The sequence below is a fragment of the Ornithorhynchus anatinus genome, chromosome 3, assembly GCF_004115215.2.
Source record: "Ornithorhynchus anatinus isolate Pmale09 chromosome 3, mOrnAna1.pri.v4, whole genome shotgun sequence".
Classification (NCBI taxonomy): domain Eukaryota; kingdom Metazoa; phylum Chordata; class Mammalia; order Monotremata; family Ornithorhynchidae; genus Ornithorhynchus; species Ornithorhynchus anatinus.
Window position 1 is genome coordinate 75,010,554 of NC_041730.1, and position 19,769 is coordinate 75,030,322.

At 41.5% G+C, this 19,769-nt stretch overlaps 1 protein-coding gene across 1 annotated transcript in view; it reads right to left on the reverse strand.

The window, feature by feature from the left end:
* The window catches only part of MTMR12 (myotubularin related protein 12), a 74,301-nt gene that overhangs the window by 20,483 nt on the left and 34,049 nt on the right, over nucleotides 1–19,769 (reverse strand). Inside the window, 9 exon segments of the mRNA XM_029060357.1 lie at nucleotides 541–662; nucleotides 886–992; nucleotides 2,688–2,763; nucleotides 4,616–4,745; nucleotides 9,857–9,950; nucleotides 12,434–12,564; nucleotides 13,429–13,501; nucleotides 15,120–15,259; nucleotides 18,420–18,480. Of these exon segments, the coding sequence (XP_028916190.1) occupies nucleotides 541–662; nucleotides 886–992; nucleotides 2,688–2,763; nucleotides 4,616–4,745; nucleotides 9,857–9,950; nucleotides 12,434–12,564; nucleotides 13,429–13,501; nucleotides 15,120–15,259; nucleotides 18,420–18,477 (931 nt within the window). The 5' untranslated portion in view covers nucleotides 18,478–18,480.

The window sequence follows — 19,769 nt, forward strand, 5'->3', positions numbered from 1 at the left end:
TCTATCTTCCGCAGCATTTAGTACAGTGCTGTGCATATAATAAATGCTTAGCAGCCTATGAGAAGCAGCATGGCCTAGTAGAAAGAGAACATGCCTGGGGTGTAATCGGCTCTGCCACTCATTTTTTGTGTGACCTTGGGCAAGTTACTTCTCTGGGCCTCAGTTCCCTCATCTGCCAAATGGGAATTCAATACCTGCTCTCCCCGCTACTTAGGCCATAAGTCTCCTGTGGGAAAACCTGATGATCTTGTATCTACCCCAGGGCTTAGCATGGTGCTTGGCACACAGTATGTGCTTAACAAAAACCACAATTATTATTAGTATTATCATTAATAAATGCCACAATTATTATTATTTTCTTTCCCTTTCAGGAATTCACACCCAGGATTCAGCTTCCAAATTGTACACCACACATACATCAGCAGTGGCAATTAGGGACATCTGACTGTCCTCATAAGGATGTTCAAGAAGTGTTTTCTCTTTGTTCATGCTGCATCTTTCTCCACTTCAAAGGAAGGTTTTGCTCTTAATTGAGCTTACCTATGAGAAAAAGCTGTTTAAATTTGGAATATGCAGTCTGGATTTCTTGTAAGGATAGGCTGTTTGATAGGTCTTCAGTTTTCACTGTTTCATAAGGTGGCTTGTGAATTGTCTTGTATATGCTGAATTACAAAAAAAACAAGGGATTGTATCAGTAGGCATGAACAGTAGGCATGTTTTGTAGCTGCCAAAACATAGGTCTTCCCTAGTAACAGAAATGGATGCAATTCAAAAGTTCTATAGTCTCCTTAAGGAATAAAGGGAGTTTCATTCCAAAGGGCATTATTATAAATCATATTAAGAAAGCAAATAAAAAACAAGTCATGAAAGATAACTATTACTGACCCATCTAAGAAGGCTTTTTGTATCTGCAAAGTGCTTTCATCTGGTTCTCTGGGGAAAGCAGACATCTTCAAAAGAGCGCAGCTATTATGGCAAGACCAACACCAAATCTACAAGAAACAGGAGAAAAAATTCCCCAAACAGCAAGTTTGGGAAGGGTCATAAATCCATCACACAGTATTGATAAAATGGGTACTGCTTCCTGGGGTTTCTCTCGGAAAACCCCTTCCCACCTTCATTATGCAGGCTTGAGTATATATTCAATGTCTATCAAGATTGTAGTCACTTCAAATTTCTTTTCTAAGCAGCAACTCATACTAGTAAATTCTTTTGGTGAGGAAAAGCATGTTAACATTTCCTTATAGAAGCTAGGATTCATAAAAATTTAAAAATCAATCAGAACAGAGTGCCAAATTAATGATCTGGGAAAGCTTGGTTCCCGCCCCCCCGCTTCCCAGACTAAACTCCCTTTTCCCAGACTAAGCCCTCCTTTCTCTCTGCTCCTCCTCCCCTCATCGCCCCGACTCCCTCCCTCTGCTCTATTCCCCTCCCCGCTTCACAGCACTTGTGTATATATGTAATATTTATCATTCTATTTATTTTATTAATGATGGGCATATATCTACAATTCTATTTATTTATATTGATGCAATTGATGCCTGTTTACTTGTTTTGATGTCTGTCTCCCCCCTTCTAGACTGTGAGCCCGTTGTTGGGCAGGGACTGTCTCAGTTGCTGAATTGTACTTCCCGCACGCTTCATACAGTACTCTGCCCACAGTAAGCACTCAATAAATATGACTGACTGAATGAATAATATTCAAATCCCTGAACTGAGGCAATAGAGGCAAAAACCACAGAAGGGATGTGTGATTAATTGTGTGTGTATACATTCTAAATACATCTCCGGTTCTCCTATAATTGGGAGTTGCATTCTTACAAAACCTCAAGTTAAGGAAGGTTTGTGTTGCAGTACTCAATGGGTCATCATAACACATCCTTTCTTTCAACACCACAGCACACTGTATCCAACAGATCTGAGTTGTTGAATGAACAATCCCTGAATTTTCTAACAGCTTTCTAGCTAAAACACACGCTATGGTAGGTGGACCTAAGTTTTTGTGGGGTTTTTTTTTGAATGGTATTTTTAAGCATTTACTATGTGCTGGGCACTGTTCTAAGTACTGGGATAGATAAAAGATAATAAGGTTGGACACAGTCCATGTTCCACATGGGACTCACAGTCTTAGTCCCCATTTGACATTTTATGGATGAGGTAACTGAGGCACAGAGAAGTTAAGTGACTTGTCCAAGGGGACACAACAGGCAAGTGGCAGAGCCGGCATTAGAACTCAGGTCCTTCTGACTCACAGGCCCGTGTTTTAACCACTAGGCCACACTGCTTCTCTAAATGCACTGGAGATGAGTTTTCTGTTGGTTTCGGTAAAATGACTCTACAGACTTCTGATTCAAATCTTCTTTTGCTAACTTCAGTTTTTACCACCACACAACTTAGAACATGAAGAGTTTTTTCAGGATGTCTTCTTCAAAGAAGCAAAGTTTTAAGATTGACAAGAATAGTTTTCATAACTAGTCTGTTGGGCCTTACTGCCCCTGGGGAGATCACCTACATTAATTTAGAGTTCCAGTTGGAACAAGGCCAAACTACTAAGCTTGAGAGTGACAATTCAAAGTCCTAAAGGAAAACCTAAGGAAAAGCCAAAATGTGGTGACATTTTCTATCCTGGCATTTCCTGAAACAATCCCTACTTTCTCAAGCTTCTTGAGGTTTCTTTGTTCGCTCACCGGTATGCCTTTTCCTTGGAAGCGTGAGATATCCTCTTCAGGAAGAGAGATCGGAACAACGAAGTATGCTGGAAACCTAGTGGATGAAACAAACAGCCTTAAGTGTTGTCAAGAGTATCACGTGGGGAAGTTCCGAATGTTCATATGAAGATTTATGGTGTCATAATCAGTGGTATTTAATCAGTACCTAATGTGTGCAAAGCACTGTACTAAGTGCTTGGGAGAGCACAATACAATAGCCCACGATTGTAGTCTGGGCCTTTTCTCGCTCTGATGTTGGCAGCAAAGCTTTTTACACTGAGAGAATGGGGATTTCAAATTTAGAAAGCATTTACTACAATGCAAATGAAGGAAGAAAAGGAGATAATACCAAGGCATTTCCCAGACAATGCCTAGGCATTCTTTCTGGGAGACGGTGGCGGGTTTTTGAGCATAAGTAGATGGCAAGCAAGAGAATCGCTAGGCAGAGTGCACTAGGTTTCAACTGAGAAGGTGAAAGTCAGTCAAGCAGAAACTGGGGGCTACTTTGGCCCACGCTTAAGAAGGGGGAAACTTCAAACTGACCACAGCCAGGAGAGCGAGAACCAGGGAGCTCAGACTTCAGCAAGTATAAAGTCAAAACAGAATGGGCTCAGGTGATGGGAGGCTGTAATCACTAGCCTGGGGTCCTTGAGTTGTCACTGTTCTTCCCTCACTATAGGCGCCTTTAATAGTTCTGAAAATAGGGAACGTGAAATATTAATGTATTTATTCAAAATGGGGTCAGTCTAAGAAAATCACCTAACATTTGCTTAATTATTCCTCTTTGGGAGTCGTTCATAACATGGGTTGCCATTTAAAGTTGACATAACCAGAACTCCTGACTATTTATTTCAGATTAGCCTCCACCTGAGTGAGTTATTCATTCAACTCATTCATTCAATCATATTTATTGAGCACTTACTGTGTGCAAAGCACTGTACTAAGCACTTGGGAGAGTACAGTATAACAACAGACACACTCCTGCCCACAATGAGCTCACAGTTTAGAGCGATAGATGTGAAAAGCTGGTTTAGGCTGATAATAAGGACGCAGCCCTGATTAATCACTTTAATCTTGGAACTACAATTGAATGAATGAATGAATGAACGAATGGAAATGTCTGGGGTTTTTCAAAAGGGGATGATCTAAGTGCAACCCAAAACCTCAACACATTTAGAACAGAGTCAACACCACCTGCCAAGACAGGGTAAGTTTTCTATGAGTATCTTAGATCTGGGTTCTAATCCTGCTAGGTGACCTTGGGCAAGCTCTGGGCCTCATTTGCAAAATGAAAATTCAATCCCTGTGCTCCCCTCCCCTACTTAGAATGTAAGCCCCATGTGGGATCTGATTATCTTCAAACTGTCAGACATTGGGGAATGTCTCTCTCTCTCTCTCTACCTCCAAATTCTCATGCCCTCAATATACAAAATACTTGCACTACTGGTTGTAACTAAACATGATGAAAAGAACTTAATAATATGCACTGAGTCTGCAGAGTTCTCTGGGTCTTTTAAAGAGTTAGCCCACGTTAATGTCATTTCAGATTAGTCACTTAGAAGGCAGGGAACAGTTCTATTAACTGACATTGTACAGTAGTGTGGGCACTTATAATACACCATTAAGTAGTAACTATTTTAGGAAAATCTGCTAGCAGGAATCAGAAAGACATACTCCAGGCCATTCTAAGGATTAGTTTATAAAATGTCTTGAGCTTTGTAGAGGAAAAGGATTATATAAATGTTCAAAGAAAAACTATCTGTGGCTGAGGTCGGCAATTACTGCTAGTCTAATATCTAAGGGTGGCACGATTTAAACTTGATTTTATCTGTAGTGTGAGATAGAGTGAACTTTCTTTGCACTTATTTCAAGGCTCTAGACACTTAAAAAACACTGTAAGAGCTTACTTTTCACAGATTTTGTAGTCTTCATTGGCACTCACTGCTTTATACTTCATATTTCCTCTGGTCCGCTCCAACTCCTGACGCCAATCCTTAATTGTGTCAAACATCACAGTTTTGTTTCTCTTTTCTATGACTACTAAACACAGACACAAAAAATTAAAAATACAACACTAATAGCAGATCTCCCTGATTCACTGATAACTTATTTCATGAAGGTCATGGAATCTTAGGAGCTTTTTCCATGTCACTTGAAATGCTTTAGGAAACCAAATTAAATCATTACTATTTATGTAGAAACAGATTCACCACTTCTTCCTAGTCTTGTCCCATTTTCTAATAATAATAATAATTTTTAAAAAGGCTGGAAACTGGTCTTTTAACATGCCAAGAAAGGTGTTCTAGTTCTAAATCTTAGCAGTCATATTTACAGTCTACATGATAATTCATGTGGTTCAAAAAAATCCCACTGACACAGATGTTAAAATATTAAATCTGATACTTTTAGCATTACCAACAGAAGGGTGATTGAGAAAAGTGTGTTCCTTCAATGAAACACTCCTAAAACAATGATAATAATTACGGCATTTTTTAAGCACTTAGTAATGTGTCAAGCTCCCATTTTTCTAGCTGGAAGCTGTAAACAACCCATTTCAGAGCTCCAACTAAGCTGACCAAAACACTTCCTGTCATAACATTTTTCAATAACTGGACAGAGTGATCTCCACTGACCAGCAGGTAACCTAACTGCCTCTTCTGCCATTTTGTAAACTACCCAGGAAGGATCTGAAATCTTGAGGGATCTATGCTTAGAAGCGACATGACTTAGTGAAAAGGGCCTGGGAGTCAGAGGGCCTGGGTTCTAACACTGGATTTGCCCCTTGCCTGATTTGTAACCTTGGGCAACTCACTTAACTTCTCTGGACCTCAGTTTATTCGCCTTTAAAATGGGGACTAAATGCCTATTCTCCTTCCCCAGTACTTAGTGAGCTTCAGGTGGGAGACAGGAACTGTGTCTGATTCACCTATCTACCACAGTGCTTAACACAGTGCTTGATGCATAGTAAGCACTTGATACATTTATTAATATTATTATTATTATTTCTTCTTCGCTCTCCTCCTAGTGATTCCAGGCAGATACCTGCACTTCCAAAATCAACCTGTGTGGCTGCTTGTTAGTGATGAGTTCTACTTTTGGTAGACACCTGAAAGTCAAAAGTGCAGAACACCGTATTAAGCACTGGAGGGTCAATTAATCACGGTCCCTGGTCCACACAAGGGCTCACAGTCTAAAATTAGTCGGGGAGGGAAGAAAAAACAGACACACAAAGAGAGACTGAAATGATAAAAACAGCAAAATGGCAAAATAGAACAAGGACCAAAAACACTGAGAATGCCTCTAAGTTACGGGTAAGGGGAGGTTTTCAGGTTTTTCATGGCTGAAGCAGACCAATTTAGAGTCCGACAGGTTCAACTGTTGCGACATTCTTAATGTTTGTACTATTCCTCATCTTCTCCTTTCTGTTTGGTCAGGGCCTACTTGGTATCCAGGGTAGTGGGGAGGGAGAGGAGAGTGTCACTCAGGCCTCGATGCTCCACCGGAGATGGAGCAGGAAAGAATGAATGGTGCTTCTCTTCTCTGCCCAGGCAGACAGGAAGCATTGAGACTGGACTGATGAGAATAACCACCTGAGAACGACCAGGGGATCCAAACACTGACCTATTCTTTAATGCCTGGCAAAGCGAGAAGTACTCAAAGTAAGCAGAGAAGATAATAATTAAAGCCAAGATTGAAGTTCAAAGAACTCAGAAACTGTTAACTAAATCGTGGAAAGACATTCAAAACTGTGTTTGCCCTTTCTGGCAGGGAGTTACTTGGCAGGTGCTGAGCAACCTTGTGCACTTCCTCAGACTTGCTTGCCACAGGAGGGTTTGGGCGATCCCTGTGCCCTGTGCAAGGTCTAGTGTATGGACAACAGGCTTGGGAGTCAGAAGGTTGGGGGTCCTATTCCCAGTTCCGCCACTTGTCTACTCTGTGACCTTGGGCAAGTCACTTCTCTGTGCTTCAGGTCCCTCATCTGTAAAACGGGGATTAAGACTGTGAGCCCTGTGTAGGACAGGGACTGTGTCCAACCTGATTACCTTGCATCTATCCCAGTGCTTAGAACAGTACACATAAGTTAACAAATACCATAATTGTTATTTTTCTTACTCCACTCTAGACTGTAAGTTCCTTGTAAGGAGGGAACGTGTCTACCAACCCTGTTGTATTGTATTGGGAGACCAAGCACTTAGTATAGTCCTCTGCATGCAGTAAGTGCTCAATAAACACCATTAATTATCTCACTAAAACTTCCAAGTATGTATGGTGCCTTCAGAGCTCTTACACCTCAATGGTCCAAGCACCCCAATATCATCCCAAGAAGCATAAATTAGAGATGCTAGGCTAAATTGTCTCTGGGGTACTAACTATGGAAGTATCATTTTAACTTGTCACCAAAAGAGGACACTGAAATTACCATCTTTACTTGACTCCTCATTATTGAGGTGCTTTTCCCAGAATCTTAATATGGGTTTCGAGTGTTCTGGAACCCAACTGATAAATCTTCAGTGTCTAGATTCTGTAAAAAACACCCAGAGCACAATATATCTCTTTTATATGGGATTCCTACGAGGAGCAGTGTGGCCTAGTGGATAGAGCACAGGCTTGGGAATCAGAAGGACCTGGGTTCTTTTCCTGGCTCTATCATTTGTCTGCTGTGTGGCCTTGGGCAAGTCACGTCACGTCTCTGTGCCTCAGTTACTTCACCTGTAAAATGCAGATTAGGACTGTGAGTCCCATGTGGAACAGGGACTGTGTCCACCCCAATTTGTTTGTATCCATCCCAGCGCTTAGAACAGTGCCTGGCACATAGTAAGCATTTAACAGATATCACAATTATTATCATTATTTATAATTACTAATTATTATTAATCTGTGACTGTCAGAAATATTACGGAGGACTCTTCTGTAGTGTGATTGATATAATTACAGCTGTCCATCAACATTTAACACTATTATTGATGGCAGTTTGCTGCAGGGTGGCCCTCAATAATGGATCCCTTTGAGGTTCAAAGACAGCATCCAAACACCTTCCAAATATTTCTATATTGCTACATCAGACCACCAATATTGTACTTGGAAAAAAAGGACTAGATAGATGAAAATCTATTTATTTCACCTTGGGTTTCAAGATAAAACTAAGACCTCTTCAGCCACATTCATCAATACACTGGCATTCAGTAGGTACATGCTAACTCAGCAAGAGTAGTCCAAGTGAAAAATAAAACTGTTGCTTAACTTGCGAACAATTCAAGTATTTTCCAACACACTCATTGCCTGGTTGTTACTATGGGGTAGGAGGCCCTCTTTCTGCATCAGACTCATATTGACTGTAAGCTCGTTTTGAATAGGGAATGTGTCCGTTTATTGTTGTACTGTACTCTCCTAAGCACTTAGCACAGTTTCTCACACACAGTTAAGCGCTCAAGAAATTACAAATGAATTAATAAGTGAATGAAAGAATCCAGGAAAAGGGAGAGCACCAAAATGGCATGGTTGTTTCTCGGTCTTCTTTCTGGGCATATTTCTTTGGCTCCGAAGGGGTAAAGGAGAAGGAAAATCACATTTCAATCACTAACATAAGACAGCATATAGGCCATTCTCTGTGATGTTGTCTTCCAGGCAGCTGTCGATATACTGGGCAAAGCCAAAAGGTGGCACCAAGGGTGACTCAATGCCAAAGACTCCAAAATGGAGTGCTTACTGTGTGCAGAGTACTATATAAGTGCTTGGGAAACTACACCATAGTTGGAAGACGTGATCCCTGTCCTCAAGGAGCTTAAATCCAGTGGGGACCGTTTGCACAAACTCTGCCTCAACATACGGGACACTGATGAAATACCATAGGATCTCAAAGATGCCACCATCATCTTCAAGAAGAAAGGCAAAATGTCCAGTTACATCAGTTACGCTGCTCTCCATTAACAGCAGATTCTAGCCAGAGGACTCCTAAACAGGCTACTACAGAATTTAATCCATCAAACACACTTGGAATCATAATGTGGCTACCGACCAGAAAGTGGCAGAGCGCACATGAACTTAGATGTGCATTAGACACAGGAAAGTACAAGAGACAGTAACAAGACTTCTACAATGTACCTATAGACCATACCAAGATTTTTGTTACTATCAGCAGAACTGGGTTCTGGAAAGCACCAAACAAATCTGTCTGCCCTGAAAAATTCACCCAGGTTCTAACACTACTGTATGACCGTATGGGTGGATTAGGTGTCAGGACCAAGGATGCACTCCAAACACATACACGCACGAGCAATCTCAAGAAAGATGACTTCTTGAGAAGTCATGTCTACCAACTCTCTATATTGAACTCTTTCAAGTGCTTAGTACAGTGCTCTGCACTCCGGAAGCACTCAATAAATACAACTGATTGATCGTGAGCCCTTAGTTCAAGATCAATCCACTTGGAGATGGAATTTTACCCATGCAGACTCATGCTTTTAAAGGGTGAAGTGCAGCATTGAAACCCTCGAATCACCTCTGCACAGAAATATTTACTCAAGTTGAAACAAACCTTGTGTATTAGCCATATGTGAGTATATGAACAGCTGCCTGAAAGATAAAACCTTTCTCAGCCCCATGTTACAACATGCAACTACAGGGGAAGTGGGAAGGAGAAACATGGATGCAGGGTAAGATGAAAATCCTTCAATTTTAATGTTTCTCCCAGCTCATGAACTACAGAAGAAAAACCACAAGTTTTTATTTTAACCAAAGCCATTCTCCAGATATCTTTGTTCCCTACTTTCCCAGAATTTTCTGATTATCCAAATGTTTGCATTCTAGGAGACTCCTTAAGGTTCTACAGAAACTTTTACAACCAGACTGAAAAGGGAGAAAGAATCCCAATAATGACACTGAGCACTTTGGATTAAAAAGCCACGATCTATTCTTTATGTCTTTTCATAACTCAATAACAATTTGTTAGAAGCTAAAGACTAATACAACACACATTTGGGAACTGAGGGGACGCTTACTTGCTCTTGGATTTATGTTGCTGCTTGGGACCAGAAGCTGAGCTTTCAAATCCAAAAGGAGCCAGACACAAAAGTTGAAAATGACAAAGAGGTAGGAAAGAGTAGCATTTTCTCACTTGCTTCCAAAAATTGAAACCAAAAGATGCTTACCTTTATTGCTTGTTGCAGCAGTTGCATAGGAAAACAGAAACAAGCGTTTAAGCAATTTAGGAGCCTGGGTATGATGAATTATGCCACTGACAATCTAGGAAAAGACCAAATAAATGCAGTTATTCAACTGAACAGTATATAGAGTTGATGTTTGAAAAGGAGAGACTAGAAGAGCTGAGTTCAGAACTCTGAATTGACAGTAAGATTAAATTTTTGCAAGTACAGCATAGAAATCCTACAGAAAGTTAGTTTGCTATATATGCACAAATATCAATAGCATCCAACTTTCCCAACCATTACTCAATTAGCAGATTTCTAGGTATATGGTCAAAGATTTCCGAGACTAGCAATTCATGGGTGCATTTTTAAAGTCTAGGAAGATATACACCTCTTAAGCCTGCAGAATGCAAATAAAAAAGGAATGACCTCTTTCGGTAAGAATTTTTTCAGCACTTGGCTATTGCAAGAGACACACCTAATTATACTCACATCTCAGGATACCATTTAACGATGCTTAAACCTAAGTTTTTAGAACAATTAACCGGAACAGAGAGTTCAGAGTCCCAGACTAAGAATGATTTGCACCCCAGATCTGATGTCTTTAGAGAAAAGAACATTGGAAATGGCATGAGGAGACACAGACGCTTGTCCTGATCTGCCACCAAGTTACCTGGGTAACCTCAGACAAAATACAGTTTCTGGACCTGAATTCTCCCATTTGCAAAAAACGGGGATTGAATATTGTGCTATTTTCCGTAGATGATGAGAGTAGATGAAGCAAAGTGCTAATACATTAAAATGCATTTTCAGCTCTAATATTAGCAAAATAGAGAAATGGATTCAGTTTTCCTTTCAGTGAATCTCATCCTACTCCTAGTGTACATTTCCTTGGCTCTGGTACAACAGTCTACCAACCTATTACAAACTCTTTGCGAGCTGGGAATATATCTCACCTCTGTTGTACTTTACCAAACACACAGGATAGTGCCTTGCTCTCACAGGAGCTCAAAAAAATCATTACCACCACCAAACTAGTATCTCAAGTAAATCTAAGGTATATATTAAGTTAAATACATTCAATCAGCGGTATTTATTGAGGACTCACTGTGTGCAGAACACTACTCTAGGCATTTGTGAAAGTACGACACAACAGAGTTAGTAGATGTGATCCCTATCCCAGGAGATTACAGTCTACAAATGAACAAATTTACAGGCCACGGTAGTATCCGTTCTTGGGGATTTTCCAGGCCAGAAATTATACCCACTGACAGGTTGCCCTTAAGGACTAAGGACTTTGTCGTTGGACTGCTTTCTGCTGTCCTCCCTGCAGAGGTTCAACTTCTGGAAAGCCAGGGACAGTGGTAGAAACGGGAGCAGTCTCTCAGCTCCCCCACCAGGTACTGTTTCTCCACTTTGTTTGAGGTCTTGGCACATCTCACCAGGCATTCTTGTACCCTTGGTGGGAAAACCTGATTGAAGTCCTGGGCAGTTTATCTTCTCTTCCACTGCCCAAAATCTACTGGTTGTTATTAAATAGGGAGAGGCGACGAAACCTAAGTCTGCGTGTTTTGACCCGTTAGCAGTTCCCTCAAAATGATAAGAGCTATTGGTTTAAACTGAGGTTTGGGGTCTACTGTGGATTGTAGTTATCCATCCTAAGTGTCTCCCATTAGTATACAAAACTAAAACTTGGCAACAGAATGTATCATTTCATCCTCTTACTACCCAGACACATCTGCAGAACACAAACATGAAAGCATGTGCATAATGCATGCTTTCATCAAAATAGCCCAGAGGAACTTGACTCACTTGTACTTAGAGAGTCCCATAGAAATATTCAGCATGGGAGCAGTGAAAGGCTGCGGGGCAATGTTCTCAAATTTCCCTAACGACTCAACACAAAGAACATAGTGAAATCGACCCTAAGTCATTCACTCTTTGCCCAAATTTACACCACCTTAATTTTCCCTGAACATATGAAGGCATTTGATCTCAAAAAGCGCTACTCAACCAAAGGTTTAGCTTCAAAACACATGTGACCTCTAGACTGTAAGTCATTTTAGGTAGGGAATATGTCTGCCAACTCTGTTGTACTGTACTCCCCCAAGTGCTTAGTACAGTGGTCCGCACATAGTAAGCGTTCAATAAAAACCACTGATGATGACGTGTACTACCTCTAACATTTCTTGCCTTAAACCTTTGTGTACTGTCACTGGACATCATCTCTTGATGCAGTAGGAGCAAACTGTTGAAGGGCTGATTCTGACCCTTTCCACCCTCAGCAACCTTCCCTATTCTATCGTCATCCTCGCTCTGCCTGGTCACTGCCTATGTACTCTGAGGCTCGAGACAGCACACGACATAGGAAAGACTCACGCTTTATGCTAATTTAGCAAAGTTCTATTGGCTACCTGGGATCTAGAGTGACATCACATCTTCTAGAGCCTTTTATGGTTTTCTTCTGCAATTATCACACAACAGTGAAAGCTAAGCACAGAAGGCTGAGGGGAAAATCTGAAGAGGAAAAAAAAAGGGGGGGGAATAGTAAGATGAGGACAACAACCCATTACTAGTTACCCTTTTAACTTCCTCTTCCTTCGTGTACCTCAAACAAAAGTGAAACACTCGGAGATCTTTACAGTGGATTATGAGTTTCTCTGGGTATTTCTTCAGATGTCCCAACAAAGATTTCTTTTTCTCGTCAAACACTACAAAAATAAGAATCTATGTCAGAGAAGCAGTTAGAGGATTGGGGTTAGGCCTGCAGTGGACTCAGATGAGGGGCTCTTCCTTGTCAGAATCAGTGGCGGCTTGGATGAGCGGGGGGAGGGGTAGGCGGCATAATGTCCTTGGGAACCGTCTTCAAAAGTGAGTTCAGAAAAAGCATCTGCTTTCAGGGTCACCATAGGCAAAAAATTTTGGCCTAGGAGAAGAAACTCCACTGCTGTAACTAAATGGCCTAGTGGGAAAATGCATAAACCTGGGAGTCGGGAGACCTGGGATCTAATCCAGGCTCTGCCCCTGGACTGATGGGTGGCTTCGGGCAAGTCAATTCTCCTCTCTGGGCCTCGATTTATTCATCTGTAAAATGGGGATAAAATAACTGCTGTTCCTCATTTTGAGATTGTGAGTCATTTGTAGAACAGGGGGACTGGGTCAGATTTTACCCCCAAATCCTTTTAGCACAGGGCCTGGCATCCAGTAAGTGAAAAATCCAACAATAATAACAACAATAATAAAAGCGGGAAAAGGAGTCCTCTTGGTGACCCAGGGAATAATCTTCCTTTTGGTTGAGGGCCTTCATGAACCAAGGTCTAGCCTCACTCAGAAGATGGCTGACCTTCCTCAAAAAACAGAAAAAGATGGATGAGGACAGGGTAAACAATCCAAAGGTTCAGCCACAGAAAATGCAAATCGAGACTGCTCAGAAATCACAACATCTGGACAGACTAGTTAATGTCACTTAAGAGTGAATGTTCAATAGCAATTGCAAGCTGGATAACACACCGAAGAGCAGATCTTAAACAATATTCATGTGAAGACTCAAAACCTCATAGAAAATAGACACTTACCTCCATAGATCTGGTCGACACAATGGAGAGTAATATCGTTTTCCCCTAAAACTTTATTTTTAAACTGGAGTTCCTGAAAGCAAAACACCCAAAAACAAACAAAAATCAAGTTACGAATTCCCTGCTTTAACACTGAGAGATTTACAAAGTAGAACTCAGTTGAATCTTTCATCTTCTCTTTCGGATCAAGAATGATGATGAGAAAGAGCCATATCCTTTAATAAGGCATTCTAAACCAGAATACTGCTGCAAATTTTAATAGATTCCAAGTTACTGTACATAGCCAGAAATCCTAACAGAGTCTAAGTTAATGTACACTGCTATATCTCATACTAGGTGCCAAGCTAACAAGACACCTGTGGGTCCACTGCCTCCTTTTCAGAACACAGCGATGTCAGAGGAAACACAAACCATTCTGTAGTACAAAAAGTGAAATGGAGGCTAGTGTTTTTCTGGAACGCCAGCATTTGATGATTCACCCCATAGCTATTGTCTTAGGAACATGCCTACCAAGTCTGTTGTGTTGTACTTTCCCAAGCACTTAGTTCTGCACCCTGTACCCGATAAGTGCTAAATAAACATCACTGATTGATTAAGGGAGAATATATTGATAGTCCAAGCTTCTGGGGCAGGCTTCCTGTGTTAGATCAGATACTTCTGAACAAACTTAATGAGATGGTACACTCTGAGCAGGCCCCAGAGAAAGATCTGGGAGCAGTCAAATTAGTGCTTCCTCCAGGAGCCCTGGCCTTTAAAGGGTCTATTTAAGGCCGTCAGCCCCAGACCAAGATATTTAAGTTAAAACGAAGAAGAGAAACTGTCTGCCTTTACATGCTGTTCTACAGTTTTGCAGCAGTTTCAAAGCAGCTTGGTGACCCTGGATTACATTTCTGATCAGGAAGTGCCCCTCATTCTTAAGCAGCTTCAGAGCATCCCAATTTTCTGACCCTTGGGTGGACTTGGGGAAGTCCCCTTCACCCTCAAACACAAGGTCAGAAAACAGGATCTGGGCATTCCTGTAGTTTAAAAACAACTCCAAACTCCAGGATGATATGGAGAAGTGAAATGTTCAGTATATAGTTAGGAGACCTTCCTGATACACTCAGCATTTATGTTTAGACACCAGGATGCGAAAACTAAATGTGACTACAAATGAAAAAAGGAGTCAAAAAGGAGGACTGACACCTCAGCGTACTGGCCAGTGTTCTGGGGCTAACTTCCATGAGATTAAACTCTTATCCTTATCACAATTCATACTGCTCCAAATTCTACCTATTCTGACAAATGTAAAAGATGCCTCAGTTTACCTGACTGATCCATCTCATTACTCCTCTGATTTCTGAAGCTAGTGACTACATCACAAGGCTGCTGTGAGCAACTGGGGCTGAGTCACGGGAGGTGAATTTCATGCCAGATGGTAGAAGCTGTTCAAAAAAGCTGAGGATTATGGCACCAACATGTACAGCCAACACTACCCAGCTTGAGATCCAGTGCTTAGTAACAGCAAAGAACTTTCTCCTAAAAGGGAAAGCATGGGTGGGGGTGGAGACGGGAGGAGGAAAAGGAGAAGCTATCTGTGCACTTATATAAGAGAGGGTGAGGAAAACAGAGGAAGGACCCAAGCAGGATACTTTCAAGAAAGAGACATCAAGTCCTCTCGCCCACTTAGCCAGACCCAGAAATAGTCGTACGTTATCCTCTGACGCCGACTCATCGCCCAGGAAAGCAATTTTGAAGTCTGTACAAATTAGTCTCCCACAGATTCCACGTTGGCAAGAATCTTCCTGTATGACTTTCAGCACCATATTGGCTTCACAAAGCACCTGTTCTCCTGAATGGAACAAAAACAAGGTCTCACGATCCTCAGGGAAGACTTGGACAATCAGACAACAGAACACGATTTAAAGCATCCAACCACTAAGTTTGAATTACCCGCCCATCACCTCATATATGATGGGTTGCTATGTCCTGAGCAAGTGATCAGTGGTTTGGGGATGAGGTCTGGAGGGACCGAGCAGAGCAACTTAATAAGGAGTAACCAGAGAGAATAATCTGGGAGAGGTTGTGTTTCCAATCAGCAATGGCAAAACACTTGGGACTTTCATCATCACCATTCCCCACTTACACTCCCACCTTTGGATTTTGTAGGCTTAGCTCTGAACCATGGACTCTCAGTTGAATCTGCTTTCATAATAAGTGAGAGAACAAGATTACCCGTCATTTCTCGTTTCCCAGCAGAGGGATGTTTCACAGTAATGGCTGCACACTTTCCATTCCCTAAGTAGTGGTAAGTAGAAAAGTGCTTGCTAATATTTTCCATACTCATATTTTAAAGCCATATGTCCATCATTTCATACATGACTGTTAAATCCTTGCAGAGGAGCCAGCTAATAAAGATAAGGGGCCCTAAAACTTCTTACAGAATAACCACAGGCACTTTTCTGACAGTTTCCAGTACAAGCAACAAAGTGCATTCCTAGAACAGAGAGATAAAACACTGTCCAGGAAGCAGAAGAGTTCATATGCTTTTTGGGTGCTTGCATGTGGTGCAGGAAAAAGGAAGGATGCAAAAGATCTGGAGGGCGGGAGGAAATACAATGCAACTGGGGAAGTGAGAAGACGAGAGGAAGCAGAGGGAACGCCAAGGCGGCCAGGAAGCCACAGATGGGGAAACGCGGAGTCTTGGATGGTTCTTATCTCCGGTGCAAAAGCAAATGAAAGGCAGCAAATGCACAGTTCCCTTTGGTGAATTGAGGTGAGAAAAAGAAGAATAAAATGGTGTTTAAACCAGCAGGTATATTTCTGGTGACTACAGGATTTGGGAAAAAAAAAACAACAATGAGATCATAGCTTAATTTTGGATTCAAAACAACTTCGGATAAAGCTCTTGAACAAAGCCGACGGTGGAAGCCAAGTGAATGAGACTTCCTGCGTTCCACACTGTCAAAACGGAGCAGTTTTTCAAAAGTCACCAGAGGGGCACTTCCTCAGGATCAGACAGGTCCCATCCTGTTGGTTTAAATCTTTGAGATTATCAGAAATATACAATCAGCATTGTGAAAGAGCCAAATCTACATTCCTCTATGGGAAGAATTTCTAAGCACAAACTGTGGGCAAGGGTAAAGGGGAAAAAGGGAGCAGGTAAGGAGAGGAAAAGAAGAAATAGTGATTTGCGAGGAACATCTATGGGGTGTGAGCTACTTTCAGATTTCAAGCTTCTTAGAACTGGGTTTTAGTTAGGTGAAAAAGAAGTGTCTGCAATGTAAGCTCCTTGTTGGCAGGTGACTCATCTACCAACTCTGTTGTGTTGTAGTTTCCCAGGTGCTTAGTACCGTGCCCTGCACACAGTAAACTCTCAATAAATAACTTATTTATTGATGGAAAAAGGGATCAGGCATCCTCAAGTCAGTCAGGGAAGAAGAGAGACTCAAAGGAAGCAAAGGCCAATGAATGGTTCAGAAACGGAAGTACTTCTCTCTCTCCGAGACAGACAGAATCTGAGGGGTGAGGGGAAGAGTTCACCTCCGCGTGTGGATGGGACAAAGACACAACAAATTGTCTAGTTCATGTCTAGTTCGAGGCCCTTGATCCCGAACTTGACGATGGGTTTGGAGAAAGAGGCCCTTTTCCTTAAAACTAAGTTATACACACAGGAGAACGGGTGGCATCGGGACAGGCAAGAAGAACGGTGTTACTGATGAAAAGAGGAGGCCAACCTTGTGCTGCAAATGAGCTGCTATCAGGCTCCCAAATAGTGGTCAAGTGCAATTCATCTTCAAATTCTATCAGTCAATGCTGACTCACTGCTCAGAAAAGCAGTAAGGCTAGACACCTTCAATGAGTTGGGGAATATGCACATTGTCTCTCATCAGTGAAGACTTTTTGTGCAGCCTCCACAAAATAAATGTAGACTCTCAGGAAGAAGGCAACTGTGTGGGGTACTGTGGTTCTAGTTCTGACTTCTAGAATGAACCATGAGGGGAGAGAAGCCCTCTCTAGCCACAGAGCCCTACTGCTTTTTGGGGTGGTTTTTATTTTTGCATTTATCCCTGTCCCTTTTATATTGTTTGAGTGTCTCTGTTGTTTCACCTTTCCTTATTTCTGCCACCAGTTACCTCTCCCACTCTAGACTTAGACTGTGAGCCCCATGAAGGCCGGGGACCATGCCTATTTTCAGCAACATATTCTTTCCCAGCATTTAGAACAGTACCTTGCAGAAAGAAGGCAGTTAATCACTATTAATACTAGCAAACACTATGCATGGCATGGAGAAGCTGGCATCTAGAGAATGGCTGCTGAGGCTAGGTAAAAGCAATAAAGAAGGCAGTTTGGTGAGGGAAATGTGTCTATTTTCTTGTGTACTGCAGGTTATTTTGCTGCTTTTCAAATCTGAAGTACTGTGAGTATTTACAGTTGAAATATAAAGAATACAGAAACTTTCTAAAATGCTTTCTGAAATGCAGAATCTCCCTAAACTTTTATGAAAGTAAAAAAGGAAGTAGAAGTGAAGCTGCGTGGCCTAGCAGATAGAGTTTGGGCTTAGGAGTCAGAAGGACCTGGGTTACCACCCCACTCTGCCACTTGCTTGCTGTGAGATTTTGGATAAGTCACTTAACTTCTCTGTGCCTCAGTTACCTCATCTGCAAAATGGGAATTAATAGTGGGATATTTAAAAAAAAGTGTTCCTTCAGGACATGGTGTTGCACTAATAAGCACAGATAATTCTCCTTTAAGTTATTAATAACCTTTCTGTGGTCACCATCTAATGTTACATATCAAAAAACACCACTCAGATGTGCACGAGAGGTTAAATTTTCTGGAAATGTGCCCATATCTAGGCCTTGATTTGTGATTACTAGACACATTGGAATTTATTTGTCCAAATCTTTGAAAGCCAGAGGCTTTCAGCAGCAAATAAAAGTTATATTTAGCAACAGCAGAGATGTTGGAGTTTACTATTGGCTTTGAGTTGTACAGGAATGCAGGGTTACCTGGTAACAAACGAAGATTTACTTCCTTTTCTGCTGTTTCCTTCTCGTTGGTGTGCATTTCCTAGAAAAAAGGGGAAACGTCAAAGGCTTGAAATGAGCATTACCAGGCCAAACTACTAAGAACTTGTGCATTTTCACCCCTAAAACATCTGAGAAGTAGTTTGCTGGTATTCAGTCAGCTTTGCAAACCAATTTTCATCCTGAGCAGCCGGCCAGCAGAGAAAGGGGCAGTTGCAATTAGTTACATTTGAAAGGTTCTGAACTTGGGCCCCTTTATGATTTGAGTTGACTAAAACCTCACCCTTCCCTCTTCCAATCTACATCCTTGTTCTCTTTCTCTAGGAGGAAAAAAAATGGGAACACAATCAATCAGTCAATGGTATTTATTGAACACTTAGCGTGCACAAAGCAGTCTATTAATTCCTTCCCTCAAGGAGCTGCATACAAATAACAAAATAGCTCTGCTGGTAAGGCTTCCGAAATGCCAACATCAAGACAACAGGAAGGGAGACTAAAGAACCTTGTTGTAACACAGGTTTTGATTCAAGGCCTACTTCCATTGATAGTCAATATTGTGGAATCTAACCAGCAAACTTCACATCAAAACATGTTTTCCTACACAGAAGTAATTTAGAAGTTTCCTCCCATTTACTTCCCTGTTCATATTAAGCTTGCTGTGGGCAAGGAAGTGTCTACCAACTCTGCTATACTGTACTCTCCAAGTGCTGAGCACAGTGGCCTGTGCACAGAAGCACTCAGTAAATACAATCGATTGATTGACATAGATCTTATGTCGGGGACTTTACCTGAATAGGGCACAAATTAGTCCAAGAAGTCCCATTTCCAACCAGACTGGGAGGAGACGGTCAGATCATTACAAGAAATTTAAGGCAGAGCAATTTACTAAAGGCAAGAGGAACAGCATTTCTTCCCAAGTATTTATTGAGGACCCGTGTGGAGAGTACTGTACTAGGCACCTGGGAGAGTACAGTAGAAATCCAAGATACGGTCTCTGCTCTTAAGGAGTTTACAATCTAATGGGTGAGGCAGGCAGACTTACATTTTAAATACACAGTGAAAAGAAGAAAATAAAATTCAACTGGTAATAAAGTATGGAATAATAAGCAGATGAAAGAAACAATAGCATATGTAAATGGATATTATACACACACGTGCTAAGGGTGGCTGTTGTAATGACACGATTAGAGTGGTGGTAATTAGTTGGGGAAGGCCTCCTGGAGGAGGTGAATTTCCAGGAGGGCTGTGGTCTGGAGGATTTAAATGGAGACAGGATTCCAGGAGAAGTAGGATTGTTTAATTGTTTAAACAATTAAGGACTGTTTAATCCCG